Source organism: Lontra canadensis, unplaced genomic scaffold, assembly GCF_010015895.1.
Source record: "Lontra canadensis isolate GAN:19392208 unplaced genomic scaffold, GSC_riverotter_1.0 scaffold65, whole genome shotgun sequence".
NCBI classification, from domain to species: domain Eukaryota; kingdom Metazoa; phylum Chordata; class Mammalia; order Carnivora; family Mustelidae; genus Lontra; species Lontra canadensis.
Window position 1 is genome coordinate 1,426,150 of NW_022631059.1, and position 26,998 is coordinate 1,453,147.

The following is a 26,998-nucleotide window of genomic DNA, read 5'->3' on the forward strand; positions in this document are numbered from 1 at the left end:
GTGAGTCTGTGGTGGGGGGAGCACAGGAACACTGGGGAGACTAGGGGAGGGCAGCAGCGCGGGGAGGTGAGGGCTGGCCCTGCAGCGTCCAGGCCTGCTCTCTCTCCGCCAGGCTGCAGCTGTGATCCCCGGGGCACGCTGGGCGGACTTGCCGAGTGCCGGCCGGTGAGTCTGAGGCCTGAGCTACCTGGGGGCTGTGGGACAGGCACATCCAGACCCCACTCCGCCCGGCGTGGTCTCACCCTCACCCCCCACGCCCCCGCTGCAGGGCGACGGCCAGTGCTCTTGCAAAGCTCACGTGTGCGGCCAGACCTGTGCGGCGTGCCGGGACGGCTTCTTCGGGCTAGACCAGGCTGACTACTTCGGCTGCCGCAGTAAGTGCCCCGTGGCCCTCAGCCCACATCCCAGGGGAGGCTGAGGCCAGGGAGGGATGAGTGAGGTGGGCACCTTGGTCTGGGAAGGCCTGTGCTGGGCATGGGAGGGAGGGGCTGCTCCATCTCCCTCCCCTCCGTCCTGCGCCCCGGCAGCCCCTGGTGGCCCGCTGGAGCTGGCCTCTCGGCCCCTGTTGCCCTCCACAGACAGTGGACAGAGCCCCAGGGGCCTGGGCGGCCAGAGAAGGGTCCAGAGCCCGCTGTGGGCAGAGCATCGAGGCCGGGGCGGGGGCGGAGGGGGCAGCTAGCAGTGTGGACCTTGTTCCCTCCCACCGCAGGCTGCCGGTGTGATGTCGGCGGTGCGCTGGGACAGGGCTGTGACCCGAGGACAGGCGCCTGCCGGTGCCGCCCCAACACCCAGGGCCTCACCTGCAGCGAGTGGGTGCCGCCGCCCCTGGCTTGGGGGGCAGGGGGTGGCCGGGTGGCTCACCCGCTGGGGACCCTGTGGGCTGCCTCTGACCACCCCTGCCGCGGCCAGGCCAGCGCGAGATCACTACCTCCCTGACCTGCACGACCTCCGCCTGGAGCTAGAGGAGGCGGCCACGCCGGGCGGCCGCACCGTGCGCTTCGGCTTCAACCCCCTCGAGTTCGAGAGCTTCAGCTGGAGGGGCTACGCGCAGATGACGCCCGTGCAGGTGGGGGCCGCCTCCCCAGCGTCGGCTTCGGGCGCCCCCGCGGCGGCTGGAGGGGGCGGGCAGGGCAAGGCTGGGGTGGGGCTGCCTGATTCTCCGTGCCCCTTCCCCGCACCAGCCCAGGATCGTGGCAAAGCTGAACGTGACCTCCCCCGACCTCTTCTGGCTGGTCTTCCGCTACGTCAACCGTGGGCCCGCCAGTGTGAGTGGGCACGTCTCTGTGCGAGAGGAGGGCAGGTTGGCCACCTGCGTCAACTGTGAGTGCCGGGGCCGCCCCGCGCCCGCTCCCCGCCCCTCCCCGCAGCCCCGCCTGGGCCCTTGGGTGGGTGGGGGCCCGCCTGTGCCCTGGCCCTGGGGTACCTGTCCCCCTCCGCCGCCCCCCCGGGGTGGCCCATGGGCAGAGTCGAGGGGTCTCACATTCTGTGTCCCCAGGCACAGAGCAGAGCCAGCCCGTCACCTTCCCGCCCAGCACGGAGCCTGCCTTTGTCACCGTGCCCCAGAGGGGCTTCGGCGAGCCCTTCGTGCTGAACCCCGGCACCTGGACCCTGCTCGTGGAGGCTGAAGGGGTGCTCCTGGTGAGGTGGGGGCTGAGCGGGTGGGGCCCGGGCCCGGGCCGAGGGCCAGTGTACCGAGCTCACCCCCTGCCCGCCAGGACTACGTGGTTTTGCTTCCCAGCACCTACTACGAGGCAGCACTCCTGCAGCTGCGGGTGACCGAGGCCTGCGCCTTCCGGCCCGCCGCCCAGCGCTCCGGGCACACGTGAGCGCTGGCCCGGTGGGGGTGGGGGGCCTGCCCCTCCCTGGGCCCGGGCTGCTCGCCCCTGCTGACCGCAGCCGTGTTCCCCCCTCCTCCACCCTAGCTGCCTCCTCTACAGCCACCTGCCCCTGGACGGCTTCCCCTCTGCGGCGGGACCGGAGGCCCTGTGTCGCCAGGACAACAGCCTACCCCGGCCTTGCCCCACGGAGCAGCTTAGCCCCTCACACCCGCCCCTGGCCGCCTGCCTGGGCAGTGACGTGCGTGTCCCTGGGACCTCACAGAGGGGCAGGGTCTGGAGAGCGGGGAGGGGGTGGGGTGCATATTGCCAGGACAGGACTTTGGGGCCTCACTCGTAGATGGGGGGTCAGCGGCCCCTGCCCCTGGCTCATCGTGAGGAAGAGCATTTGTTCATTCCTAAGCTCTGGGCTAGGCGTCTGGGCAGCGGGCCGTGGGGAGGCAGGGGCGGCTTTGCGGGGGGCCGTGGGGTGTCCTGGAGGGGTGCCCCAGGCAGCAAGGAAAATGGGGGCTCGGGCGGGTGGGGTGGCGGGTGAGGGCCATGTCTAGCAGTGTCTGGGGACAACATGGGGGCCTGGGGTGGGGCCTCTGACCATGGTGCCGCCCCCAGGTGGACGTTCAGCTTCAGGTGGCCGTGCCGCGGCCGGGCCACTACGCGCTGGTGCTGGAGTACACCAACGAGGACGGCCACCAGGAGCTGGGCGTGGCCGTGCACACCCCCCAGCGGGCCCCCCAACAGGCAGCCCTCACTCTCCACCCCTGCCCTTACAGGTGCACAGGGAGGTGCAAGGATTCAAATCTGGGGGAGCTGTGTGGGAGGGCTCGGGCCCCAGCGCTGCCGTCCCCCCCGCCCCCCTGCTGAGCACCCCTGCCCCTTCCCGCAGCACCCTGTGCCGGGGTACCACACTGGATGCCCAGCACCACCTGGCTACCTTCCACCTGGACACGGAGGCCAGCGTCCGGCTCACAGCCGAGCAGGCACGCTTCTTCCTGGTAAGGCCCTGACCCCCGCTGCATGGGCCCCCGGTACTCCCCTGCCGTGTCAGGTCCTTCAGAAAACTTTAAACAGTCCCGAGGGCTCGTCACCAGCCCCCGCCGCGGTCCCTAGTGGCCACCCCAGCTCTGACAGCCGCATCCTCAGCCTGTCCCGGAGTTTGTCAGCAGAGCCTGCAGCCCAGGCTTCCGTGCCGTGTCTCATGCCGACACCCGGTCGGCCACGTGGTGTCCTGGGTCATCCCCGTGGGGTGTTTCCAGACAGCCCTGCTGGCTTATGTTTTGCTGTGTCCATAGCATGCACCTACGTCGTGCCAGATGGTGCAGGGCAGAAGGGCCTCTCCAGAGCCCGTGCTTGCCGGGCGCGTGTCCGCACCAGCTCCCCGGAGCTGAGGGAGAGGCTGGCGGCCAATGTGCAGCCGAGCTCCGGCAGGGTACGCAGCTGCGAGGACAGCTGAGATGGGCTCCTGGCCTGGAAACTGCCCTTGAGGGCTGGGGTTGGAGCACCCAGAGGAGGCAGAGACTTGGTGCAAAGAGAGGGATGCAGGTCGGATGCAGGGGTGAGGGAGGGGCCCACCTGTGTTTCCATGTCCACGCCCGGTCGTCTGTCCGCAGCACAGTGTCACGCTGGTGCCCATGGAGACATTCAGCCTGGAGTTTGTGGAGCCCCGGGTCCGCTGTGTCAGCCGTCACGGTGTCTTCAGCCCCAGCAGGTGTGGCGAGGGGGGACTGCAGGAGGGGCCGGGGCAGCCAGACGGGCACACTGGCCGGGTCCAGGCCCTCACCTCCACACTCGTCCCCAGTGCCACCTGCCTGCTCTCTCGCTTCCCGAAGCCGGCCCGGCCCATCCTCCTCAGGGACTGCCGGGTGCTGCCGCTGGCCCCTGGCCTTCCGCTGGCCCAGTCGCAGGACCTCATCCCCGGCACACCCCTGCCGGGGCCCCAGCCTCGGCCCCCCACTGCCGTGGACCCGGATGTGGAGCCCACGCTGCTGCGCCATCCCCAGGTGAGGGCCCTGGGCCAGGAGGGACCAGGGTGCGGACAGGGATGGGATTCCAGACCGCCAGCCCTGCCCGGGTCCCCACCCCTGCATCTGCTCCCCAGAGCCCCTCCTTCCCTGCAGGGTACCGTGGTCTTCAGCACTCACGTGCCCGCCCTGGGCCGCTACGCCTTCCTGCTGCACGGCTTCCAGCCCGACCACCCCACCTTCACTGTGGAGGTCCTCATCAGTGGGGGCCGAGTCTGGCAAGGTGAGTGGCCATGGCGGGCCATGGGGGCGGACCCCCGGCAGAGAAGCCCATCAGGGATCTTCTCACACAGCCCCGCTCTATGGTGGTCGTCATAGACGTGGACAGATCTGTCCTGCTCTTAGTCCTTAAACGGAGGGCGCAGGGCCCAGCGCACACAGCAGCCGCAGCCTCCCAGCCCCCTGCCCAGATTCCGCTCCTGACTCCATGTGTAAGTCAGGATTCACCCTGTCACATGCCCGGGTAACCGAGGGTTCGCCGTGGGACACACGGTGATGGGACTTGCGTTCCTACATGTATATGTGCTTTGTTTCCGCTGGGCCAAGCTCAGAGGTCCGTGCCCAGTGGGCCTTTGTGCATGGCTGCTTCTGACCCGCGTCGTGCAAGTGGGCCCTGCCAGCTGTCCTCGGACGGACCACAGGTCCATGCTGTATGTCACAGCTGCATGCTCCTCGGCAGCCAGGGCACTGTCCGGTGGCATCTCTTCCTCCTTGGTGATCCCAGGAGTGCCTCTGGGATGAGGCCACAGGACCAGGGCTGGTCCGTGGGGTGTGGCGGGGACACACAGACCTGCCTTTCCTTCTCCCTCCAGGCCATGCCAACGCCAGCTTCTGCCCACATGGCTACGGCTGCCGCACCCTGGTTGTGTGCGAGGGCCAGGCCATCCTGGACGTGACCGACAGTGAGCTCACCGTGACCGTGCGGGTGCCTGAGGGCCGCTGGCTCTGGTTGGTGAGTCCCAGGCTGCCACGTCTGCGTGCAGAACACTCAGGGCCTGACACGGGGCTAGCCTTTCAGGGTGTGGACGTCCTGACCCTGTTCAGGGACCAGCCGTCCTCCTGTCACGCCATCGGCCACTCAGCCCAGGTGCATCCCCCATCTGCCTCGGCCCAGCCTGTGCCAGGTGCCAGGGAGTGGCAGCTGTCGGGGGCCTCCAGGCCGGGCTGTGAGGCTACAGCGTGGGGCAAGTACCTAAGAGCCGAGATGTGGTCCACCAGTCTTCTGGGGCCCTGCAGGGCAGGGTGGCCTTCCTGGAGGAGGAGGCCTGGCTAGGTGGAGACGGAGAGCCAAGGCATATTTGGCAGGCAGGGATGGGAGAGGGCACCAGGAGGCCAGGCACTCCTCACAGACCCCAAGCTTCCATTAGGCCCCAGAAGCCGACTCCCTTCTAAGCAGCCCAGTGGGGACCTAGCTCCTGTCAGCCTTGCTGGGCCCAGGGCTGGGGTGTGTTGCTGCCATTACTGTCATGGCTGTCCGGCTGGACCCTGGCCGGTCACAGAGACCCCCGGCCATGTGCTCCTACTGGCAGGCTCTGGGACACTTCCCCCTTCCGGGTCCTCTCTGGGGCCCATGGGAAGGTGACCAGGTCCTGACCCCCTAGGAGTATGTGTTAGTGGTCCCTGAGGAGGCCTACAGCCCCAGCTATCTCCGAGAGGAGCCCTTGGACAAGTCTTACGACTTCATCAGCCAGTGTGCCAGCCGTGGGTACCACATCAGGTGGGCCGGGGATGGGGCGAGGGGCTCACAGCAGGGCGGGGGAGTAAAGGGGAGCTGAGGACATGCGGTTTCCAGGCAAGGGTTGGGGCATGGGGCCAGGGCTGGGTGGGGGACCCTGGGGTGGGCCAAGGGCACAGGGCCCGGGCAAGAGTTGGGGCTTGGGGCCAGGGCTGGACTGGGACAGGGTGGGGGGCCCGGGGCGGGGCAGGGCAAGGGCACGGGATCCTGGGCAAGAGTGGTGACTGGGCTGGGACAGGACAGGGGCCCAGGCTGGGGCCAGGGTCTCAGGGCCAGGAGTTGGCCTCACACCTGCTTCTCCCCCCACCAGCCCCACGAGCTCGTCCCCATTCTGTCGTGATGCTGCCTCTTCTCTCTCTCTCTTCTATAACAACGGGGCTCGGCCTTGCGGCTGCCACGAAATGGGTGCCATGGGCCCCACATGTGAGCCCTTTGGGGGCCAGTGTCCCTGCCGGGCCCATGTCATCGGCCGTGACTGTTCCCGCTGTGCCACTGGCTACTGGGGCTTCCCCAACTGTAGGCGTGAGTACCTGAGGCCGTGGGAGTGGCACCTGATCCCCCAGGGGGCTTCCCGGTGGAAGGAAGGAAGCATCCTGCTGTGGCCACCGTGGCTGCCGTGGCCAGGAGGAGGTTCTAGCACTTGGCAGATCCACGCAGCTGGCCCCTGTCTGCAGGGCCGCAGGTGGCTAGTGGCCTGCGTGTCACCCAGCAGGGGCCAGATGGCAATTCTGGGCAACCCACCGCACCCCAGAGGAGCGGCCTGGGGCTGGAGCTGAAACCACACCTGGGTGGGGGTGGGAGTACCCCCTAGGCTGCAGCCAGGGCCTGCGATGGGGCAGAGGGCTTCACCACCCCGCCCGGTGCACACTCCCCACAGCCTGTGAGTGCCGAGGCCGCCTGTGTGACGAGCTCACCGGCCAGTGCATCTGTCCGCCACGCACCGTCCCGCCCGACTGCGTCGTCTGCCAGCCCCAGAGCTTTGGCTGCCACCCCCTGGTGGGCTGTGAGGAGTGTAACTGCTCGGGGCCCGGGGTCCAGGAGCTCGCCGACCCCACCTGTGACGTGGACAGTGGCCAGTGCAAGTGAGCTGGGCACTGGTTCTCCCCGTGGCCCCGGGCTAGTCCTGGGTCAGGGGCTGGCGTTGCCACCGAGCGTGCGCTCTCCAGTTCAGGGGCTGGGGCTGGGGGGAGGGTAGGCCTCGGGGGCCACCTGTGGTTGGTCTTGGTTCAGCCTGAGAGGTCGGAGTTGGGGGCAGGTCCGGCCAGCCACCGAGCCCCTCTCGCAGGTGCAGACCCAATGTGACCGGACGCCGCTGTGACACCTGCGCCCCCGGCTTCCACGGCTACCCCAGCTGCCGTCCCTGTGACTGCCACGAGGCGGGCTCCGTGCCCAGCACGTGTGACCCCCTCACAGGCCGGTGCCACTGCAAAGTAAGACCCTGGGGTCAGCCACCCCCCACCCCCACGCTGCCTTCGCCAGGGCTTCCTGGACGCTCTGGGGAGAGTCAGCCCATGGCGGAGGCTGACAGTGCGCTGGGGCGGGGCGGGTGTGCCGCACACGGCCGACTGACCGTCCTGCCCGCCCGCCGCCAGGAGAACGTGCAGGGCCCGCGGTGCGACCAGTGCCGCCTCGGGACCTTCTCCCTCGATGCCGCCGACCCCAAGGGCTGCACCCGCTGCTTCTGCTTCGGGGCCACCGAGCGCTGCGGGGGCTCCACTCTCACCCGCCGTCAGGTGTGTGGCTGTGGGACCCAGCCCCCATGGGTGGCGCCTCGAGGAGGGGACGTGCTCCCCCCCCCACCAGCGAGCCCTGGCTGTTGACCTCAGCGCCCTTCCCGTGTGCCCGCAGCACATGGACATGGAGGGCTGGACGCTGCTGAGCAGTGACCGGCAGGTGGTTCCCCACGAGCTGCGGGCAGAGGAAGAGCTGCTGTACGCTGATCTGCGGCACGGGTTCGAGGCCCTCCCGGAGCTGTACTGGCAGGCCCCACCCTCCTACCTGGGGGACAGGGTGAGGCAGCAAGGCAGGCCCTGGGGAGGGCACTAGGAGGGTTTCCCGGACCCCCTGGAGGCGTGGGGAAGATAGCAGTGAGACTGCCCGTGTCTGAGGAGGGATGGGGACTCCATGAGGGTGCCCAGGCCTACCCTGGTCCCCAGCCCCAGGGGTGCCCAAGGCCGCCGCTGTCGACTCTGGGCCCACAGTCAGGGTCTGGCCAGGTCACGATGCTCTGCCTCCAGGTGTCATCCTATGGTGGGATCCTCCGCTACGAGCGTCACTCGGAGACCCAGCGCGGAGACGTGTTCATCCCCACGGAAAGTAGGCCGGACGTGGTGCTGCAGGTGGCCGATGGCATGGGTGTGGCTGGGCAGGCAGTGGGCACTCCCGGGCAGGATGGGGGCAGCTCACTGCCGGCCCTCACCTGCCCTCCCAACCCCCCCCTGCCCGGTGCCCAGGGCAACCAGATGAGCATCGTGTTCCTGGAGCCCATGCACCCGGCGCCCGGCCACATTCACCACGGACGGCTGCAGCTGGTGGAGGTGAGCAGAGCTGGCCTAGGCACCCAGGGCCCTCCTGGATCCTGGGGCAGCCCAGGGAGGCCAGAGCGGCCTCAGGCTGCCGTGCCTGCCCTCTAGGATGGAAAACGGGGTGCCGGTGGGGTGGTGCTCCTGGCTGCGTGCTGGCCCGCAGAGTCCCCAGCCCAATGCCGGAGCGGCCGCCCGTGGGCGCACAGCCCTGCAGTTCCCTCTGAGCCGTCCGTCTTTCGCCCGTTGCTCCTCCCGCTCACGGTCTTTCCTTAGAGCTTTAGAGAAGTCTCACGCGGCCCCTGCCATGCCCCTCGTGAAAGCCGCGGCTCTCCTGGCTCACATTCTCGGTCTCCCGAAGGTGTCTTTCAATGAACGGAAATTCGGATGTTTACTATACCCAAATTTATCAATTCTTCATGTGCAGTTAGTGTTTCTGTCTGATTTAAGGAACTATTTGTCTCTCTGAGATCAGAGTACGGGGCTGTTTTGTTCTAAAAGCCGGGGGCATCTTCTTATGTGCTTGGGTTCCTAATGGGTCTGGACTTGGGCTTTGTGCCCAGTGTGAGGCAGGGGCGTAGGTGCCGGCTCCCCTGCGGGTGTGGGCTGATCCAGCCCCCCGGGACCCCGGCGCCCCGGCCCTGCTGCCCCACTGAGCCGGCCGCGGCCCGCAGGGGAACTTCCGGCACTCGGAGACGCACAGCGCCGTGTCCCGTGAGGAGCTCATGATGGTGCTGGCGGGCCTGGAGCAGGTGCATATCCGTGCGCTCTTCTCCCAGACCTCCGCGGCCGTCTCCCTGCGCAGCGTGGCGCTGGAGGTGGCTGGCGAGGTGGGCGGAGGGCCTCCGGCTAGCAACGTGGAGCTGTGTATGTGCCCGGCCAACTACCGCGGAGATTCGTGCCAGGTGAGGTGGGGGGGCGGGCACTCCTCCCCCCGGCTCTGTCTCCCCGACTCCTCCCTCACCGGCTGGGTACCACCCTCCCAGCAGCCCTGCCTTCCTGCCACGGGCTGGTCCACTCCGCTGTCCACTATGTCGCTGCTGGGCCCTCCATGCACACAGCCGCTCTGTGTCCCTTCACCGCCCAGTCCGGCCAGGCCTCGGCCACCGACCCACTCCCCGACCACATGGTGGGGACGTGCGCACCTGAGCCAGGGATCCGTGTGGCTTCGGGGGCTCTGACTTCGTGTCTCTAGCGGGTCAGGGCCAGGACCCCTGAGGGTGTGAGAGCATGGTCCTTCCCTGCCCCTCGGGCTGCCTTGCTTCCTTCCTGACCATGGATGCCTCTGCCCCAGGAATGTGCCCCTGGCTACTACCGGGACATCAAAGGTCTCTTCTTGGGTCGCTGTGTCCCCTGTCAGTGCCATGGCCACTCAGATCGCTGCCTCCCTGGCTCGGGCATCTGCACGGTGAGTAGGGCTGGGCAAAGGCAGGGCAGACACCCCAGACACAGACTAAGCAAGAGAGGGAAGACCGGGAGCCTTTGGGTCAGTGGTGTGGACACACTGGGGGCCAGGCGGAAGGGAGGTGTCCTGGGTGGGGCACTGGCTGGCCTTGGGCATAGAGTGCCTGGCGTGGCTGGGCGAGCTGGTGGGAAGCAGCGGCTCCACTATCAGTGCTGCCCATCCCTTCTGCCTCAGGGCTGCCAGCACAACACTGAAGGTGACCACTGTGAGCTCTGCCAGCCTGGCTTCGTGCGCAGTGGGTCCGAGGACCCGACGGCCCCCTGTGTCAGCTGCCCCTGCCCCCTCGCGGTGCCTTCCAACAAGTAAGCTGGGCCAGCCCACCCAGGGTCAGTTGCCCTTACAGCCCTGGTAGGGAAGGTCACCATCCCCTACTGCGCTGAGCCGGCACTGCCCCCTGGAGGCCAGAGCATCTGGGGTGGGCTGGCCAGGCGCCCCCACCCGTCCCCGCCCCACGGTGTGCAGCCGTCCGAGAACCGTCTCTGTGTCCGCAGCTTTGCCGTGGGCTGCGTCCTGCGAGGAGGGCGCGCACAGTGTCTCTGCAAGCCGGGCTACGCGGGCGCCTCCTGCGAGCGGTGAGCGGGCGGGCGGGCAGGTGGGCGTGCTTGTCCGAGGACCTGCGGGAAGGTGGGCGTTGTGGGCGGAGCACCCCAGACCACTGACCCTACCCTCACCTCCCACCCCAGGTGTGCGCCGGGCTTCTTCGGGAACCCGCTGGTGCTGGGCAGCTCCTGCCAGCCGTGCGACTGCAGCGGCAATGGTGACCCCAACCTGCTCTTCAGCGACTGCGACCCCCTGACTGGCGCCTGCCGGGGCTGCCTGCGCCACACCACCGGGCCCCGCTGCGAGAGCTGCGCCCCTGGCTTCTTTGGCAACGCCCTGGTGCCCGGCAACTGCTCCCGTAGGCCTGGCGCGGCAGGAGGGAGCTCGTGCGGCGGGCGCCCCTGGGGGAGGGGTGGAGGGGACGATCCCCCTGGGCGAGTGAGGGACAGAGGGTGGGCAGGGCTGCGTCGGGTGGGAGCTCCGGAAGGGGTGAGGGTCGGGCACCGTCACAGCACCCCTTCTGCAGGGTGTGACTGCTCCACCTGCGGGACAGAGACCTGCGACCCCCACAGTGGCTACTGCGTGTGCAAGGCAGGAGTGACCGGGCCACGCTGTGACCGCTGTCAGGTAGGGGCTTCCTGGAAGGGTGGGGTTGTGGGGGGAGGGGCCCACAGGGCCAACCGGCAGAGCCTAACAGCGGTCTGTGCACAGGAGGGGTACTTCGGCTTCCAGGACTGTGGGGGCTGCCGTCCGTGTGCCTGTGGACCAGCTGCGGAGGGTTCCGAGTGCCACCCGCAGAGTGGGCAGTGCCACTGCCGGCCAGGGGCCGGAGGGCCCCAGTGCCGTGAGTGTGCCCCTGGCCACTGGGGACTACCTGAGCAGGGCTGCAGGCGTGAGTACGGATGGGTGGGGTGCTGTGGGGTGGCCGGCACTGCAGGACCCTCTGCCAGCCCCTCACCCCACTCTTCCACACCTAGGCTGCCAGTGCCAGGGGGGCCACTGTGACATGCACACGGGCCGCTGCACCTGCCCCCCTGGGCTCAGTGGGGAGCGCTGTGACACCTGCAGCCAACAGCACCAGGTCATGGTACCAGGCGGGCCTGGGGGCCACGGCATCCACTGTGAAGGTGCGTCCCTGTACCCCAGCATTGTGCCTCCCAGGTTTGGGCGTGTGAGGCCCGGCCCTTCACGACCTGTTGACCCCTTTGTTGACCTCCACTTCCAGAGACACCTCGTGTCCCCCAGCTCCCTCTCAGTTCTCTAGGGGACCTCTGGGCTCTGTGCTGACCTCCTTCCCGCCTTCTGATCCCTGAGTCCAGAACTTCCCAACTGGTCCCTACCACCCTGGGACCCACCCCGAGCTTGTACTGACTTCCTGGCACCCGCCCCCTTCCCGACTGACTTCTTGATTCCCAGCCTGACCTTTCTGTTGGTCCTGCGACCCCGGGCTAACCTCTGACCCTCACCAACCTCCTCACCTTCAGCATAGCTCAGTACTCCAACTCCATGACCCCTGGCAGACCCATCCCCACCGCAGTAACCCCGCGAGTCCTTCCCCAGCCCCGCACTGACCCCCTGTGCTGCCTGCAGTGTGCGACCACTGTGTGGTCCTGCTGCTGGACGACCTGGAGCGGGCCGGCGCCCTCCTCCCCAGCATCCGCGAGCAGCTGCACGGCATCAACGCCAGCTCTGCGGCCTGGGCCCGGCTGCATGAGCTCAACGCCTCCGTCGCCGACCTGCAGGTACCACTCGGCCTGGCCCACCCTAGACTGCCCTCTCGGGCTGCGGGCTCTCACCTTCTCTCCTCCCCAGAGGCAGCTCCAGAGCCCCCTGGGCCTCCGCCACGAGACAGCGCAGCAGCTGGAGACCCTGGAACGGCAGACCTCCGGCCTTGGACAGGACACGCGGAGGCTGGATGGCCAGGCAGGACCCTAGGAACCCCTGCCCGGGACACGCCTCCCCTAGAAAGCCCCTTCTGTAGGCTGCACCCCCCCAGGGCCCCAGAGTGCCCAGCGTCACCCCTGATCCTTGCTTTAGGCTGCGGCCTGACAGCATGCTGTGTCCACAGGCCACAAGAGCACTCACCGAAGCCAGCCGGCTGCTGGACAGCACCAAGGCCTCACTGGGCCGGGCGCAGGCGCTGCTGGCGGCCATCAGGGCTGTGGACCGCCTCCTGAGTGGTAGGGGCGAGCCCGGCTGGGTAGCAGGTGGTGGGCAAGCAGAAGGGCGGTCAGGGTCGGAGCAGGGTTCGAAGAACTGGCAGGGTCTGGCCGCTTAGACGTGGCTGAGTGAACAAGGCAGCATGGGAGGCCAGAGAGGGTGCAGTGTGGCCAGACAGAGGGGGCGGGGGGCACTGAGGGGCACCTGCTGGTGGCACCTGAGTCAGAGCTGCTGCCACAGGGGGAGGCGCTGACTCCACCCGGGTGTCGGGGAGGAAGGCAGTTGGTGCTGAGTGCCGACAGGGCTGGTTGGGCCAGGAGGCCTAGGGGCAGGTGGGGCAGATGGGCGGTGGGGGGTTGGGAGGGGCTGAGGAAGGTGAGAGTGTGGAGGCCAGGAGGTCAGGCGGCCGAGCAGAGCTGGGGCCTGGAGCTAGGTTGTACCAGCCGTGTGGGGCATTCCTGGGTTGTGTGCTGGCGCTCGGAGCTCGCTGGGTGAGGTCTTGGGCATGGCAGCCGGCGGGCAGGGGTCTGCTTGGTCAGCAGGCTGGCCCTGACCGCCCTCCCTGGCCGCCCATAGAGCTCGAGTCCCGGATGGACCACCTGTTCCCGGCCAATGCCTCGGCCCCGTCGGGTGAGCACGTGCGGCGGACTCTGGCTGAGGTGGAGCGGCTGCTGGGGGAGATGCGGGCCCGACACCTGGACGCCCCAAGAGCAGCAGCCGAGGCCCAGCTGGACGCGGCCCAGAGACGTGAGCAGCCGAGACCAGCTTAAGATGGGGCAGGTGGGGGGGCCGGGCGGCACTGGGCAGGGACCCGGAGTCACTGCCCAGCCGTCCCCACCTGGGATCTGGGCCAGTGTTGGCCCGTGTGCAGGAGCAGCTGACCAGCCACTGGGAGGGGAACCGGGCGCTGGCCACACGCACCTGGGACCAGCTGGCCCAGCACGAGGCTGGCCTCATGGACCTGCGAGGGGCCCTGAACCGGGCAGTGGGCACCACTCGGGAGGCCGAGGAGCTCAACAGCCGGAACCAGGAGCGCCTGGAGGATGCCCTGGTGAGGGGCGCCACTCTCCCACTCCCTTCTCCCGCTCACCCTCCCACCCTGTGGCCCCTCATTCCCACCCTGTCACACCTCCGTTCTTGTCACCCCCTTTCTTCCCCGGGGCCTCCAGCTCCGGAAGCAGGAGCTGTCCAGGGACAATGCCACGCTGAGGGCCACTCTGCAGGCTGCTAGTGACACCCTGGCCCAGCTCTCTGGGCTTCTGCACGGCATGGACCAGGCCAGGGAGGTGAGTGCTGTCCTGCCTGGGGACACCGAGGCGGGGTCCGCCAGGGGTCTGCACGCGGAGCGTGGCCTCCGGGTTCCCAGATCAGGGGAGAGTGAGTAAGGGATTGGGTTGAGGAGGGTCCCACTTACACCCGTCCCCCCGCCCCTAGGAGTATGAGCGCCTCGCTGCGAACCTGGATGGGGCCCGGACGCCGTTGCTGGAGAAGATGCGGGCCTTCTCCCCGGCAGGCAGCAAGGTGGGCTTGGTGGAGGCCGCTGAGACACACGCACAGCAGCTGGCCCAGCTGGCCCTCAACCTGTCCAGGTGCGCGGGCTGCAGGGCACCCGGGGATGCAACGGGGCCTTCCTGGGGCACGGCCAGTCTGGGAGGGCTCCTGGAGGAAGCGGCTGTTGTCTGTACAAGGTCCCCGCAGGGGTCCCGGCCCAAACCGGCCGCAAGGGATGAGAAAGGCGCGCGTGGCGGGCGGCAGGGCAGGGGCCGAGGACGGGGGTGCCGGAGGAGGCAGGCAGGTTTGTCTGAGGATATCTTGGTCCGGGCCCCCAACCTACGCACCCCATGTCCCTCTCCTTCCTGTACACAGCGTCATCCACGGGCTCAACCAGGACCGCTTCATCCAAAGGGCCATCGAGGCTACTAGCGCCTACGGCAGCATTCTCCATGCCGTGCAGGCCGCCGAGGGGGCTGCTGGCCAGGCACTGTGGCAGGCGAGCCACACATGGGCGGTGAGGCCCTCCCCCCCGCCCCCCGGCCCCAGCAAGAGCCCCTGCCCCCCCCCCACAGCCCCTGCAAGAGCCCCTGCCCCCCACCCCTGCCCGCCTCTGGTTCCCAGCAGGCAGGTATAAAGCACGTCTTGCCCCCATGTGTGTAGACGGTGGTAGAACGTGGCCTGGCGCCCCGAGCCCGGGAGCTGCTGATCAACGGCAGTGCCCTAGCCGAGGCCACCCTCAGGGAACAGCAGAGGCTGGGCCGCGGTGAGTACCGGGGGCTGTCTCTGTTCACACTGGGGTGATGGTGGGTGGGAGTGTGACAGCTGCCCTGTATGGGGGTCCCGCTTCCCACCGGCTCAGCACGTTGCCCTGGGAGCTCTGCAGAGGCCCGACGCCCACCCGGGCCTTGGGGCCAGGCCCCGGGGCTGTGGAGGGGCCAGGGAGGGTTTTCTCCTGTCCGGATGGGGGCCTGGTGCAGGAGGAAGCACTGGCTGGTGGCAAGGGGCACGCGCTCTGCTGCTCGGCCCTCGGAGTGCTGGGGGTCCCTGGGTGGTGGCCTGGCCCCCCTGAGCTTCCTTGTGTGAGCTGTGGAATGGGGTGGTTACATCTGCATGGGGTTCCCGCCCTCCCCACGGTGAGGGCCCTCATGTCTGGGTGTCTCCGTCCGTGAGCATGTTGGCCTCGTCCCTTCCTGGTGAGGCGGGCCGAGGTGGGCTGTGCGCTGGGAGTGGGGGCTCCTGGGGCTGAGGCTGCCTCCCCCCGCAGCGTGGGCTGCCATCCAGGGTACCAGGACCCAGCTCCGAGATGCCCAGGCCCAGAAGGAGCAGCTGGCAGCCCGAGTCCAGGAGGTACAGGCCATGCTGGCCATGGACACCAGTACGTTGGTCCTCGTCCCTCTCCCTGTCTTCTGCTTGTCCCAAGGTGGACCCTCCCTCCCCCTGCAAGCAGGGTGCCAGCCAGGGCTCTCCGCGGGGCCCTGATCAGGGATGTGTCTACACCCGTGCCATCCAGAGTGCTGGGCAGCCCCAGCCCCAGAAGCTGCTTGCTTGTCAGGAAACTACACAAAATAGATCCAAGGAGCAAGTGGAAGTGGGAAGGGAGCAGGAGGTGCTTTGGAGAGAAATGAAAGAGGGCTTGGGGGGCCATGGGGAGCGTGCAGCAGGGACATTTCATCCCCAGAGGCTGAGGGGCGTTGGGCCTGCTCGGTCCCCCAGGAAGGCCATCCGAGGGGCTGGTTGGAGGGCACAAGAGAGTGGGAGCACGGAGGCCCACGTGGCAGAGCCAAGGACCCAGGGCAGGCCTCTGGGCGAGGGGTGACGCACCCGACCCAGGTCGAACATCCCAGCAAGCTTGGGCCTGGGGGCCGTGGAGGCTCAGGCAGGGCCCCGGGACAGATGGCAGAGCTGGGACAGGTGTGGGGGTGGCCGGCTGCGGTCTAAAAGGAGGGCACGGGAGGAGCTGTTCGTTGGAGGGCAGGACACACACGTAGTGTCTCTGCTGCCTGTGGTTCTCGAGAGATCCGTGGGGTGCTAAGCGCCCCTATTGCTGGAGCTTGTCAGGGCGGGGCTGGTGCCCCCCCCCCCGAGGGCAGGTGAAGCCAGGACGGTCTTCGCCTGTGTCCCTCTGAGCTCGCCTGCACACTGCCCGCCGCAGACGACACAAGCCGGATCGCTCACGCCAAGGCTGTAGCCGCTGACGCCCAGGCCGCGGCCACCCGCGTGCAGTCGCGGATCCAGGACATGCGCAAGCGCCTGCAGCAGTGGCAAGACCAGTACGGAGGCCTGCGGGGCCAGGACCTGGGACAGGCGGTGCTCGACACGGGCCGCTCAGGTGGGCGCCGGGGTGCCACAGCCCTAACGGCGGGTGGCTAGGGCCGGGGGGAGGACAGGCTGTCAGGGGCACGCCCTCCCCCGCTCCCCGCAGTGTCCGCCCTGGAAAAGACACTCCCACAGCTGCTCGCCAAGCTGAGCCTCCTGGAAAACCGCGGCACACACAACGCCAGCCTGGCCCTGTCCGCCAGCATCGGCCGCGTGCGGGAGCTCATTGCCCAGGCCCGCGGGGCTGCCAGCAAGGTGAGCTCAAGTGCCGGGGGACGGCGGGCATCTGGAAGACCAGGCAGCGGACACTGATGAGCCACGTGTCCCCCACACAGGTCAAGGTGTCCATGAAGTTCAATGGGCACTCAGGGGTGCGGCTACGTGCCCCCCGGGACCTCTCCGACCTTGCGGCCTACACCGCCCTCAAATTCTACCTCCAGAGTCCGAACCCGGAGTCCGGCCAGGCCCCCGGGGATCGCTTTGTGCTCTACCTGGGCAGCCGCCAGGTACCAGGCGGGCATGATGGGCTGGGCGGGCATGGCGGGGCTAGGTGCCTGTCACGCTGAGTCTCCTGTCACTGCAGGCTGTCGGGGACTACATGGGCGTGGCTCTGCGGAACCAAAGGGTACACTGGGTGTACCGCCTGGGGGAGGCGGGCCCCGCAGCCCTCAGCGTCGACGAAGACATCGGGGAGCAGTTTGCAGCAGTCAGCATCGACAGGTGGGTGATCTGGCCCCCTGGGCTCCCTCCACCGCCGGACGGGATCCACTCCTCACCCCCCACTCTGCCTTCAGGACCCTCCAGTTTGGCCACATGTCTGTCACGGTGGAGAAGCAGATGCTCCATGAGACCAAGGGGGACACAGTGGCCCCTGGGGTCGAGGGGCTGCTCAGTCTGCGGCCTGACGACTTTGTCTTCTACGTGGGGGGCTACCCCAGCCACTTCACGGTGAGCCTGGCGTGGCGGGTGGGGGGGCGGCCCTGCACTCTGGTCCCAGGAGGTCCTGCTCTGTGTCTGGCTGCCCACTGAGCGCCCTCCCTGGGGTCTATCCTGGGGGCGAGAAGCCCTGACTGTGCTCTGTGCCTGCAGCCCCCCGAACCCCTCCGCCTCCCTGGCTACCTGGGCTGCATCGAAATGGACGCGCTCAACGAGGAGGTGCTGAGCCTCTACAACTTTGAGGAGACCTTCCAGCTGGACACCGCCACGGACAGGCCCTGTGCCCGGTACGTGCAGCCGGGGCCGGGCCCTCGTCGTGCCCTGGCCGGCTCTTGGCTGACTGCTCTGACCTCTGACCTGCAGCTCCAAGTCGACTGGGGACCCGTGGCTCACGGACGGCTCCCACCTGGACGGCTCCGGCTTCGCGCGCATCAGCGTGGAGAGTCAGATGGGCACAACCAAGCGCTTCGAGCAGGAGCTGCGGCTCGTGTCCTCCAGTGGCATCGTCTTCTTCATGCAGCACCAGGCACGCAGGCCGCCCGGCCCCAGCACAGCCCCCCGCAGCGCCCCCACCACCCCGTACTGACCTGCCCCTCCCCCCAGGACCAGTTCCTGTGCCTGGCCGTGCGGAAGGGCTCCCTGCTCCTCCTCTATGACTTCGGCGCAGGCCTGATGGAGGCCACGCGGAACGCGGGGGTGGACGCCAGTCTGCTGAACATGACCACGGCCAGCAAGGCGGTGAGGCTGGGCTCGGGGGAGGGCTCAGGGGCTCCGGGAGGACCTGTGGGACGCACGGCTCACCCTCAAGCCGGGGCCTGCGGGCGCCTCGCAGATCCAAGTGTTCCTGCTGGGGGGGAGCCGTGGCCGTGTCAGCCGCGTGCTGGTGCGCGTGGAGAGGAACAACGTGTTCAGCGTGGACCACAGCAGCACGCTGGAGCTGGCGAGCGCCTACTACCTCGGGGGCGTGCCGCCCGACCAGCTGCCCCCAAGGTGAGTCTGGGAGCGGCCGGCCAGGAGCGGGCGGGCACCCGGGAGGCGGCGGCTGCGGCGGCGGGTCCTGATGTGGGTCCCCTGCAGCCTGCGGCTGCTCTTCCCCTCCGGAGGCTCGATCCGCGGATGCGTCAAGGGCATCAAGGCTCAGGGCAAGTACGTGGACCTCAAGAGGCTGAACACGACGGGCGTCAGCTCGGGCTGCACTGCCGACCTGCTGGTGAGCCCCGGCCCGCCCTGGCCAGCAGCCCCATTCCAGGCCTGTGTCGTGGGCCCTCACAGTCACCCTCCTCTAGGTGGGACGGGCCATGACTTTCCACGGTGACGGCTACCTGTCCCTGGGGCTCCCTGATGTCCCCCCCATCACGGGCCACATCTACTCCGGCTTTGGCTTCCGCAGCACCCAGGATGTCGGTCTGCTCTACCTCGCAGAATTCCTGGTGCGTGCGCCCCCGCTCCTGGCAAGCAGCGTGGGGCTTTGGGGGTGAGAGGACGGGAGTGCAGGCCCTGGCCTGCTCCCCTGACCTGGCCCCTGTCCCCAGGATGGGCCATACCAAGTGTCCCTGCAGCAGGGCCGGGTGACACTCCGGCTGCTGAGGACAGAGGTGAAGACCCAAGCGAGCTTTGCCGATGGTGCCCCCCATTACGTGGCTTTCTACAGCAACGCCTCGGGGTGAGCCTAGCCCACTGGGCCCCTGGCAGCGGTGTCCAGGGACCGGGAGGCGGCAGCACTGGGGCGGATGGCGCAGGGCAGGGGAAAGCGTTGCTGTCCTTGCAGGGTGTGGCTCTATGTGGACGACCAGCTTCAGCAGATGAAGCCCCACCAGGGGGCCCCCCCCCAGGCCCCAGGACACGCATGGGAAGAACCGGCTCTATTTGGGAGGCTGGTCTAAGTCCGGTGACTACTTCAACTTCACTGGCTGCATCAGCAATGTATTTGTGCTGCGGTGAGCCGGCGGGGGGCGGGGGACAGGCCTGGGGGAAGGGGGCATAGGGGGTGTGGCCCGGCACGCCCCCCACCCCACCAGTGCTGACCCGCCACCGTCTGCAGGCCGCTGGGGCCGCAACGCGTGTTTGACCTGCAGCAGGACTGGGAGAAAGTCAACGTGAGCTCAGGCTGTGCCCCAGCCCCGCACACCCAGACCCCGGGGCAGGCACCTCGAGGACTGAGGGCTGCAGCGGCACGGAAGGTGGGGGACCCAGACACTGGTGTGCCAGGTGGGGCAGAGGTGTGGTCGGAAGGCCATCACCACGCGTTCTGCGTCCCTTCCGATTCCCCCCAGGCTGGTCGACGCAGCCGCCAGCCCCCCCAGGACCCCGCCTGCACCCCACCCTGGTCTCTCAGGACCATCCGAGATGCCTACCAGTTTGGGGGCCCCCCGTCCAGTCACCTGGAGTTTGCCCATGTCCCAGCGCCCCGCAGGAACTGGTAAGGCCAGGCCAGGTGGGGAGGGTGCAGAAGGGCCGCCCAGGCTGACAGCCTCGCTTGGCTTCCAGGTCCCACATCTCGATGCTGGTCCGCCCTCACACCCCCCGCGGACTCCTGCTGCTTGCCGTCCCCGGCACGGCCAGTGGCCCTTCCTTGGCTGTGCGCTTGAGCCACGGCCACTTTGTTGCTCAGACGGAGGGCCCTGGGCCCCAGCTCCGCGTCCAGAGCCGCCAGCGCTCACGGGCTGGCCGGTGGCACACGGTGAGTCGCTGAGTGGGCACGGGCCGGGTCCTGGGAGCTCCCGTCCTGACGTGCTCCCTCCTGCCCCCAGGTGTCTGTGCGATGGGAAAAGACTCGGATCCAGCTGGTGACAGATGGGGTCTGGGCCCAGGACCGGGAGGGGCCCGGCCAGCAGCCTCGGGGGGCAGGGAGCCCCCCCCAGACTCTCTTCGTGGGGGGCCTCCCAGCTAGTGGCTTCAGTGCAAGGCTCCCCGTGAGAACCTCCTCCACGTCACCCCCCAACCCTGAACCACCTCCCCCCGCACCCCATCCCCTGCTCAACGGCCCTCCTGGGCCCCTGGGACCTCCCCTGACACCAGCCCATCTGTGTCCCCACAGGCGGCTGCCGGCAGCTCTGGCTTCAGTGGCTGTGTGAGAAGACTGAGGCTGGACGGGCGGCCCCTGGGGGCCCCCACACGGGCAGTTGGGGTCACGCCATGCTTCTCAGGCCCCCTGGAGAAGGGCCTGTTCTTTGCAGACAGCGGGGGTGTCATCACCCTAGGTCTGTAGGGCACGGGTGTGCCCCTGCCTCAGTGGGGCGGGAGTGGTAGCGCCACAGCCCTGCCCCTCCTCACAGCTCCCTCCTCACAGACACCGCGCCGCCTCCTGCGGCCCTGGAGCTGGAGGTGCGGCCTCGGACGGCCGCTGGCCTCATCTTCCACCTGGGCCGGGGCCTGGCACCACCCTACCTGCAGCTGCAGGCACAGGCCGAGCGGGTAAGCGGAGGGCAAGGGGGCAGAGGCCGCAGGGTGGGACCGAGGGTCGCGAGACTCTCCTGACCTCCCCGCCCCGCCCCCCCGGCCCAGGTCCTACTGCGGGCGGACGACGGCGAGGGGGAGTTCTCCACGTGGGTGACACGCGCTGCAGCCTTGTGTGATGGGCAATGGCACCGACTGGCAGGTAAGCCCCCCCCACCTCTGCTTTTCTGCTGAGTAGAGCCCCCAGGAGGGGCTCAGGAGGGGCAGTGGTGCAAGCCGCATGGCAGACAGCCGCCAGCCCCTCCCAGTCACGGGGACCCTGTGCCCACAGTGACCAGAAGCGGGAACGTGCTGCAGCTGGAGGTGGACACGCAGAGCAACTGGACCCGGGGCCCCACGCTGGCGGCCTCCACGGACAGTGCCCAGTCACCTCTGCACCTCGGGGGCCTGCCTGGTGAGGGCGGCCTTGCCTAGGGGCAGGGGCTGCTCCTTGGGGACCAGGTGCCAGGGTCACCTGCTCTCCTCCCACCCTCCTGTGATGGGGCAGCGAGGGAGACTGAGGCGGGGGGGCGGGCAATGGGACGCTGGCCTCTGCTCTGACCTGTCTCCCCATCTTCTCCTCCCCCAGAGTCCATGAACACACAGGCTGAGCCTCTAGCGTACCGCGGCTGCATGAGGAATCTGGCACTGAACGGGGCCCCCATCACGTGGCCTCGCTCTGTGGGCATCCAGGGGGCAGTGGGGGCCAGCGGCTGCCCAGCCCCGTAGTGAGCTGCCCCTCCAGCAGCCATGCCCGAGAACCTTCAGGGGCCCTGGCCCAGTGTCCACAGGAGGGCCGCCCCGGGCGGGCAGGCTCCCACCTCGCAGAGTCCCCAGCCCCCGCACTCAGCCGGCTCCACATCGAGTCTGTCCGGACTCTAGATTCTGGGGGTGATGACACTTCCCTCTAGGACGGTGTAAGTCCTACCTAACGTTGCAAACTGAGGCTTTTGGTCCTTTTGCTTTCGGTTTCGTGCTGACATTTCCCTTCCCCCAATGTTTCCTGACGTGAGGAACCTGTCCTGCTCCCTGAAAATTAAAAAACATCTTGCGTAACTGAGTACTGACTTTGAACGTGAAAGCAGAGCAGAGACCGAGCACGACCCCGGCCGTGCTCGTGGGGCAGCCACCTGCCCAGGGGGCCGCCCTCATACCAGCTCCCCCGGGGGGCACACAGGACAACCACAAGTGGCAGGTAAAAGACAAGACCTTTATTTCTCAGCAAGCCGGAACGGAGCTGAGGGCATGCGCCGCGCCCCAAGCCCCATCACTGAGGCCGCCAGCCACGAATCCCGACCCCCTGGGGACAGCAGCTAATTAATCTAAGCTCATGTCTTCCTCTTCGTCCTTCTTGTCCTTCCCGTCACCCTCCTGCTCGGGTCTGGCACTGTTCTGCATAGCTTTGGCAAACGCTTCCACATCTAAAATGCATTTAAAAACACAAGGCGACCTTTCTAGACCCTGGCCTGGAACTGCTAACCAAAGGGGACGATGAAAATTTCAAGACTAGGCCCAAGACCACCGACACGCCATGACCAAGCCAGCAAGCCCTATTCTGTGCAAACAGGGAAGCCTTTTAACTACGAGAGAGAGAAAGGGACTCTGCCTTGGCCACGTGGGGTAGGGAGGGGGCAGGGGGACAGGCACTTACCGCCCTTGTTGGCGGCCTCCACGGCCTCTGCAGGCAGGCCAAACTGGCACATGAGGGGGCCCAGCTGCCCAGAGGCCAAGGCGGCGCTGAACATGCCCAGAGCCTGCAAAGGGAAGCCAGATCCCCCTGAGCACACACTTGGCAAAGGCCCCAGGGGAACGGGGGGGGGGGGGGGGGGGGAGGTGCCTGGGCCAGGTGCAGGGACACTTGGTGACAGGGAAGCACGGGGAAGGTGAGCCGTGTCCCCTGCCACTGAGCACACAGCAGGGGGCACCCAGGCCACAGCATCTACCTGCTGGAACTGGGGCGAGGTCAGCGTGTTCTGGATCTCCTCTGCCGTCTGCGGCAGTGACTCCCCAGAGGGCAGGTAGGGCAGCAGGCGCTCCTGGACGTCCGCGTTGGCGAGGATAGGTGCCATGATCTCGGGCGTCAGAACGCTGGCCAGGTCCACTGAGGCGTAAGCACACAGCCATCAGCGGCCCGAGGCCAACCCGCAGACGCCCAAGCCGTGGCATCGTCGGGCAGGTGAGGCGAGGGAGCAGCGGCTCAGCCTGGAGACGAGCTGGGCCCACCTCAGGGAGGCAGCGAGCGCGCAGGAAGGGGGCAGCAGGCCCCTTCACCCCCAGCCTGGAGCCGAGCAGCGTGTGCGTTACCTTGCTGGCCGCCTCCTGGCCCGGCCGGCACGTTCATCGTAGCTAGAATGCTCTGAAGGTCGCTCAGCTGGATGGGCTGGGTCGGGCTGGCTGCCGTGCTGGTTCCGTTACCTGAACTGGGTGCGGGGCTCGGGCTGGTCACCGAGGCAGCTGCTGGAGCGGAGGGGGCTGGGGTGGCTCGGGTAGAAGAGGTGGTGGAGGACGGGGTGACGGCTGCTGACTGGCTCCGGGAGCTGGGGAGAGCGAGGGCAGCGATGGAGCGACCACGCACCCCAGAGGTGCCCACGGCGCGTCGCTCCTGCAGCAGCGGTCCTCGAACCGCCAGGGATCCGAACAGTCTGGACCCCGAAAAGGTCCCTTTCCAGGCGTCTCTTCCGTCCTTCTGCATCTCCTATGTCCAGTCACCCTGAAGGATGGGACCCCCGGTGGCACGCAGGGGGCGTAGGGTGGGGGCTAGGCTCACCTGGATGAGGAGCTGCTGGCTGGAGGCCCTCCGCTCCCCAGGAGGCTGGCCAGGCCCGGCCCGGTCAGGGCCCCCAGCCCACCTGCAAGGACACATGAGCTCAGCTGCCACACCGTCCCCAAGAGCCCACCTCTCCCTGCCAGCTATCCTACACTAACGCCAAGGGACAGGCAGGGGAGAACGGGGACCACAGTGGGCCAGGGTGCCAGAGCCGTGACTGCGGGGGCCACAGCATTCTAGCAGCTTATTCCACGCGTCACAGCGCTTCTGTCTCCCGTCCCACTAACGACGCACTTAGGTCCAAGGCAACACGCAGTCTGCACCGGACAGAGTAGCGAGGGTCCCCTTCCGCCCAAGCAGCAGCCGTCCCAGCGCAGAGGCGGCGGCAGCGGGCAAGCCCCCCGGAGGGGAACCCGAGCAGAGGGCCCCGGCAGGAGCCCCGCTCCCAGGCCACCTGTAGGCCCCTCGAGTACAGAGCGAGGTCCTCACTGCGGACCAGCTCCCAGCTCAAACCACAGGGCACACGGGCCCGGCCCAGGGACAGACGTTTGCAGCGGTCACTGAGAACCACGGAGAAGGAAACACGCCCATCCCAAAGCCACGCTCACCAGAGGCCGTGCGGTCTGCACGCGGGGCTTACCCAGTCCTCCGAGGCCGGCGGGCCCGATGAGCTGCATGAGCTGGCTGTGGCTCATGTTCCCCAGCAGGCTCTGCAAGCCGCCCTCGCCTGCAGGACAGGACGCGCTCAGACTCGGGGCCACGGGGAGGCTCAGCGCCCCTGGCTGAGACCACGTGCCCCGTGAGCCCGCCCTTCAGCGTCCCCCGCCCTCACAGCAGCGCCTGGGATGAGACAACACGGCGGGGCACACAGCTTTATATCCGGAAGCTGGACGGAGACTTGGACTTGGGGCGACTAAGGGGCTTCTAACTCGGACACCTCCGTCTCCACGTAAAAACCACAGGGGCTCAGTGGGTTGCGTCTGCCTTCAGCCCAGGTCACGATCTCAGGGTCCTGGGATCAAGTCCTGCATCAGGCTCCCTGCCCAGCGGGGGTCGGCCGCTCCCTCTGCCTCTGCCCCGTCCCCGCTGCGCGTGCGCTCACAGCAGCTCCGTACGAGACGAGAACGGAGACCGAGCAAGGACAACGACCAGCGCGCATTCTCGGGAGCACACGTCCCCCGCGGGCACTGATGCGCCAGCACGTTCCGGAAGGGGACGCCTACCGCCCAGCGCGGAGAGCTCGTGGCCTCCACTCCCGCTTGCCCCCAGCGCGCCCGGCATCGGAGGGTTGTTCAGGTATTCGTTGACCTTCCGGCAGTGCTCCTCATCCTGGTCCGTCTTGGGCTCCTGCAGGGGGAGGACAGGACCACGGCTGCGAGGGAGCCGTCCGCCGCCAGCAACGCGGGCCCCGTCCACAGCCGCACGGCACCGAGGACCCGGCAGGGCCGACGGGAACGGCTGCCCGTCAGGGTCGCGGTGCTGCGGCCACACTCACTGGGTGGGCGGAGACGAGGCACTGAGAGCCCCCGGGCGCGCACAACGATGCCTTCTGAACGCCCGGGACTCAGTGCTTCACACAACAGCCTAAAAGCCACGAAGCCCTCCTGCACCTCGTGTAGGAGCGTAACACAGTGACATAACCCTTCTGTCACCGCTGCCCACGAACCACCCCGCCCGTGGCCCTTTGGGGCTCGCCGGAAGCCCCAGGAAGCACAGCTGGCAGGCGCGGGGTGTAGGCCGTCCTCGGGGAGCACCGGCCCGTAAGTGCCCCCAGAAGCACGAGATGAAGCACCACAACTGAGCATGTGCTGTGGGTCTGCTGGGGGCCGGGAACACAGAAGTGGGACAATACAGTGTCCCCCGTGCCCAGAGCAGAAGGCGGCAGGGCAGGCGAGCAAAACCAGGCAAGATAGAGCGGGCGGAACGTTTCCTGGGAGAACCCGGAGAAACAAGCTCGGCCCCTCCCCGTGCCTGCAAGTCTCACCCCTGCGCACTGCACCCGCCCAGCCTGCTTGTCCACGCGGCTCCCTCACCGCGTGCGCAGAGACCAGCGTCTGCAGCACAGCCTGTCCGCCCCGCGGGAGAAACCGCTCCTGCCCTGCCCTGGTACGTGCTGGGGAGGGCAGCGGGGCCAACCTCCACGGAAGGAAACTGGAAACATCTGTCTGCGAAGGCCCCCAATTACCCACTCTGAACACGTGCGCTTCAGGGTGTCAGCAGAGACGCCCCCCACCCCCCACCCGGGAAACAGCCTCAGCTCAGAGTCACTCTAACCCGCTGCGGCAACACCACGACCAGACAAGCCCAGCGGCCGGCGGGCGGGGGAGCCCTGGCACGCTGACCCCCAAAGACCCCCAGAGCAAGCGACGGGCAAGGCTGGGGAAGGCAGGGCTTAGAAGAGCTTGCGAAAGGTCACGTCGCTTTGTGAACACAGCAAGGAGAACACACGTCAGCCCTGCTCCGGCTCCGCGGTGCTCACGACGGGGCGGGGGGCGCAGACAGCAGAGCGACACTGGGGTCCGTCCAGAACGCACTCTTGTCCGGGTGCCAGGAGTTCCGGATCTTGCAAGGGCACCAGGAGCCCAGCCGCAGGTGTCCCAACTCTGGAAGAGGCCCTGCTCCAGCGCCCCCGCCCCACCCCCACAGGGAGACCCAGGAATTCTTAGGGTCGGGCGCTCAGTGAGCATCAGGCGTTTGGGAAAGTGAACCCGCCACGGGGCGAGCCGGTTCTGCAAGAGAGAAACACGATCCCAACCCTCCACGCACCTGCATCCAAAAGAAGAGGCGTTTGGACCCTGCCTTGAACTTGAGCACGTAGACCCTCCCGCTGGGGCACTGCGGCACGCGCTTGAACTCGCAGTCATCGGGGAAGATGATCAGGTCCTTCCGAGAGTGCGGGGGTCAGCCTCACAGAAACACCCACTGCGCATCCCACCGCCTCCCAGGGTAGCGCACGGGCGCCTCCTCTGCAGGGGGAGCGGTGGGGGCGGGGGTCCAGGGCCCAGGCCCCTCGCCCGCATGGCCCCCCAGTGGAGAAGACAGGGTCAGAGGCGTCCCCCCCAAGGGCATGAGGGCCAGGAGAGGGGCTCCGTGCTCAGCCGAGAGGGAGGCTTGCGGCTGTCCGGGGACTTAACGCCGCCTTGGGAAGGAGCGACCCGTCGGCCGCGCGGGTGGGAGCAAGCGGGCGGGAAGGGCGGACGCCCCCGAAGCGGCGGCTCGCCAGAGGCTGGCCCACGGCCGCGAGCCGGGGCTCTGCCGGACCGCCAGGCCCGGGCGCGCGAGCGGAGCAGAGCGGCGGAGCCCGCGAGCCCCGGCGCGCAGCGGGGAGCGGCCGCGGGTCGGAGCGCGGGTGGGAGAGCAGCCCCCGCCGCGCCCGCACTCACGTCCTCCACGGTCCCCGACGTCCGGTCCTTCCAGCAGAAGTGAATGAGGGAGTCGTCCGTCTGCTGGATGTACACGAGCCCTTTCCGCTTGTCCGGGGTGACGGTCGTGCCCTTCAGCGACATCTTCCCCGCGCGGAACTCCACCAGGTACTTGTTGGAGGAGCCCCGCGAGCCGGGCACCAGGCTTGGGAACAGCGCGCCCGAGGTCGTCATCCTGGAAGAGCCGCCCGCACGCGCGCCGGGTCAAGGCAGGGGCGCCCCCGGCCGCGCCTCCCGCAAAGCTGCCCTCGCGGAGCCCGGCCCCCGGCCACAGCCCCACGGCGCCCGAGCCCGCGCAGCCCGGTGCCGGCCGCCGCCGCCGCTCCTCCGGCCCGCCCGCCGGCCAGGGCAGG

The 26,998-nt window shown here is 68.2% G+C and overlaps 3 protein-coding genes across 4 annotated transcripts in view; 2 read left to right on the plus strand and 1 right to left on the minus strand.

Moving 5' to 3' along the window:
- LAMA5 (laminin subunit alpha 5) overlaps positions 1 to 19,527 on the plus strand; it is a 45,038-nt gene extending 25,511 nt beyond the window's left edge. The window contains 56 exon segments of the mRNA XM_032878850.1: positions 113 to 165; positions 269 to 374; positions 710 to 809; positions 910 to 1,066; positions 1,182 to 1,320; positions 1,496 to 1,638; positions 1,716 to 1,822; positions 1,923 to 2,076; positions 2,445 to 2,605; positions 2,719 to 2,827; positions 3,443 to 3,540; positions 3,631 to 3,832; positions 3,950 to 4,076; positions 4,666 to 4,805; positions 5,455 to 5,570; positions 5,899 to 6,110; positions 6,466 to 6,670; positions 6,874 to 7,018; positions 7,181 to 7,321; positions 7,437 to 7,598; positions 7,826 to 7,927; positions 8,042 to 8,125; positions 8,785 to 9,015; positions 9,405 to 9,518; positions 9,750 to 9,877; positions 10,067 to 10,147; positions 10,259 to 10,473; positions 10,642 to 10,742; positions 10,827 to 11,007; positions 11,093 to 11,242; positions 11,706 to 11,857; positions 11,928 to 12,038; positions 12,184 to 12,295; positions 12,852 to 13,022; positions 13,130 to 13,326; positions 13,445 to 13,561; positions 13,710 to 13,864; positions 14,142 to 14,283; positions 14,430 to 14,532; positions 15,034 to 15,144; positions 15,922 to 16,098; positions 16,192 to 16,340; positions 16,421 to 16,591; positions 16,669 to 16,805; positions 16,880 to 17,033; positions 17,175 to 17,308; positions 17,385 to 17,547; positions 17,625 to 17,759; positions 17,854 to 18,011; positions 18,099 to 18,231; positions 18,308 to 18,451; positions 18,554 to 18,684; positions 18,790 to 18,849; positions 18,851 to 18,958; positions 19,063 to 19,201; positions 19,295 to 19,527. Coding sequence (XP_032734741.1) covers positions 113 to 165; positions 269 to 374; positions 710 to 809; positions 910 to 1,066; positions 1,182 to 1,320; positions 1,496 to 1,638; positions 1,716 to 1,822; positions 1,923 to 2,076; positions 2,445 to 2,605; positions 2,719 to 2,827; positions 3,443 to 3,540; positions 3,631 to 3,832; positions 3,950 to 4,076; positions 4,666 to 4,805; positions 5,455 to 5,570; positions 5,899 to 6,110; positions 6,466 to 6,670; positions 6,874 to 7,018; positions 7,181 to 7,321; positions 7,437 to 7,598; positions 7,826 to 7,927; positions 8,042 to 8,125; positions 8,785 to 9,015; positions 9,405 to 9,518; positions 9,750 to 9,877; positions 10,067 to 10,147; positions 10,259 to 10,473; positions 10,642 to 10,742; positions 10,827 to 11,007; positions 11,093 to 11,242; positions 11,706 to 11,857; positions 11,928 to 12,038; positions 12,184 to 12,295; positions 12,852 to 13,022; positions 13,130 to 13,326; positions 13,445 to 13,561; positions 13,710 to 13,864; positions 14,142 to 14,283; positions 14,430 to 14,532; positions 15,034 to 15,144; positions 15,922 to 16,098; positions 16,192 to 16,340; positions 16,421 to 16,591; positions 16,669 to 16,805; positions 16,880 to 17,033; positions 17,175 to 17,308; positions 17,385 to 17,547; positions 17,625 to 17,759; positions 17,854 to 18,011; positions 18,099 to 18,231; positions 18,308 to 18,451; positions 18,554 to 18,684; positions 18,790 to 18,849; positions 18,851 to 18,958; positions 19,063 to 19,201; positions 19,295 to 19,444 — 7,778 coding nt within the window. The 3' untranslated portion in view covers positions 19,445 to 19,527.
- Positions 19,522 to 21,443, plus strand: LOC116880008 (laminin subunit alpha-5-like). Its single transcript, XM_032878706.1, has 7 exons — positions 19,522 to 19,701; positions 19,772 to 19,933; positions 20,059 to 20,221; positions 20,311 to 20,435; positions 20,526 to 20,619; positions 20,749 to 20,871; positions 21,046 to 21,443. Exons 1-7 carry the CDS (start codon positions 19,522 to 19,524, stop codon positions 21,183 to 21,185), a joined length of 987 nt encoding a protein of 328 aa, XP_032734597.1. The 3' UTR covers positions 21,186 to 21,443.
- Positions 21,444 to 21,645: 202 nt separating this feature from the next.
- The window catches only part of ADRM1 (adhesion regulating molecule 1), a 6,067-nt gene continuing 714 nt past the window's right edge, over positions 21,646 to 26,998 (minus strand). Inside the window, exons 2-10 of one of the 2 annotated variants that reach the window (XM_032878858.1) lie at positions 26,607 to 26,820; positions 25,990 to 26,106; positions 24,447 to 24,570; positions 23,864 to 23,950; positions 23,224 to 23,305; positions 22,761 to 22,993; positions 22,400 to 22,557; positions 22,108 to 22,210; positions 21,646 to 21,877 (exon numbers count right to left, since the gene is read on the minus strand). In XM_032878858.1, coding sequence (XP_032734749.1) covers positions 21,774 to 21,877; positions 22,108 to 22,210; positions 22,400 to 22,557; positions 22,761 to 22,993; positions 23,224 to 23,305; positions 23,864 to 23,950; positions 24,447 to 24,570; positions 25,990 to 26,106; positions 26,607 to 26,819 — 1,221 coding nt within the window. In that variant the 5' untranslated portion in view covers position 26,820 and the 3' untranslated portion in view covers positions 21,646 to 21,773. The remainder of the gene's footprint in view (positions 21,878 to 22,107; positions 22,211 to 22,399; positions 22,558 to 22,760; positions 22,994 to 23,223; positions 23,306 to 23,863; positions 23,951 to 24,446; positions 24,571 to 25,989; positions 26,107 to 26,606; positions 26,821 to 26,998) is intronic. The other variant, XM_032878859.1, reaches the window with a different exon arrangement.

Excerpts from the sequence above, each read along its gene's own strand:
- LOC116880008 (XM_032878706.1), top strand. The coding sequence starts at position 19,522 with ATGCTGGTCCGCCCTCACACCCCCCGCGGACTCCTGCTGCTTGCCGTC. Across the intron at positions 20,436-20,525 it reads TGCAGGCACAGGCCGAGCGG|GTCCTACTGCGGGCGGACGA; the intron begins GTAAGCGGAGGG and ends CCCCCGGCCCAG. Across the intron at positions 20,620-20,748 it reads GCAATGGCACCGACTGGCAG|TGACCAGAAGCGGGAACGTG; the intron begins GTAAGCCCCCCC and ends CTGTGCCCACAG.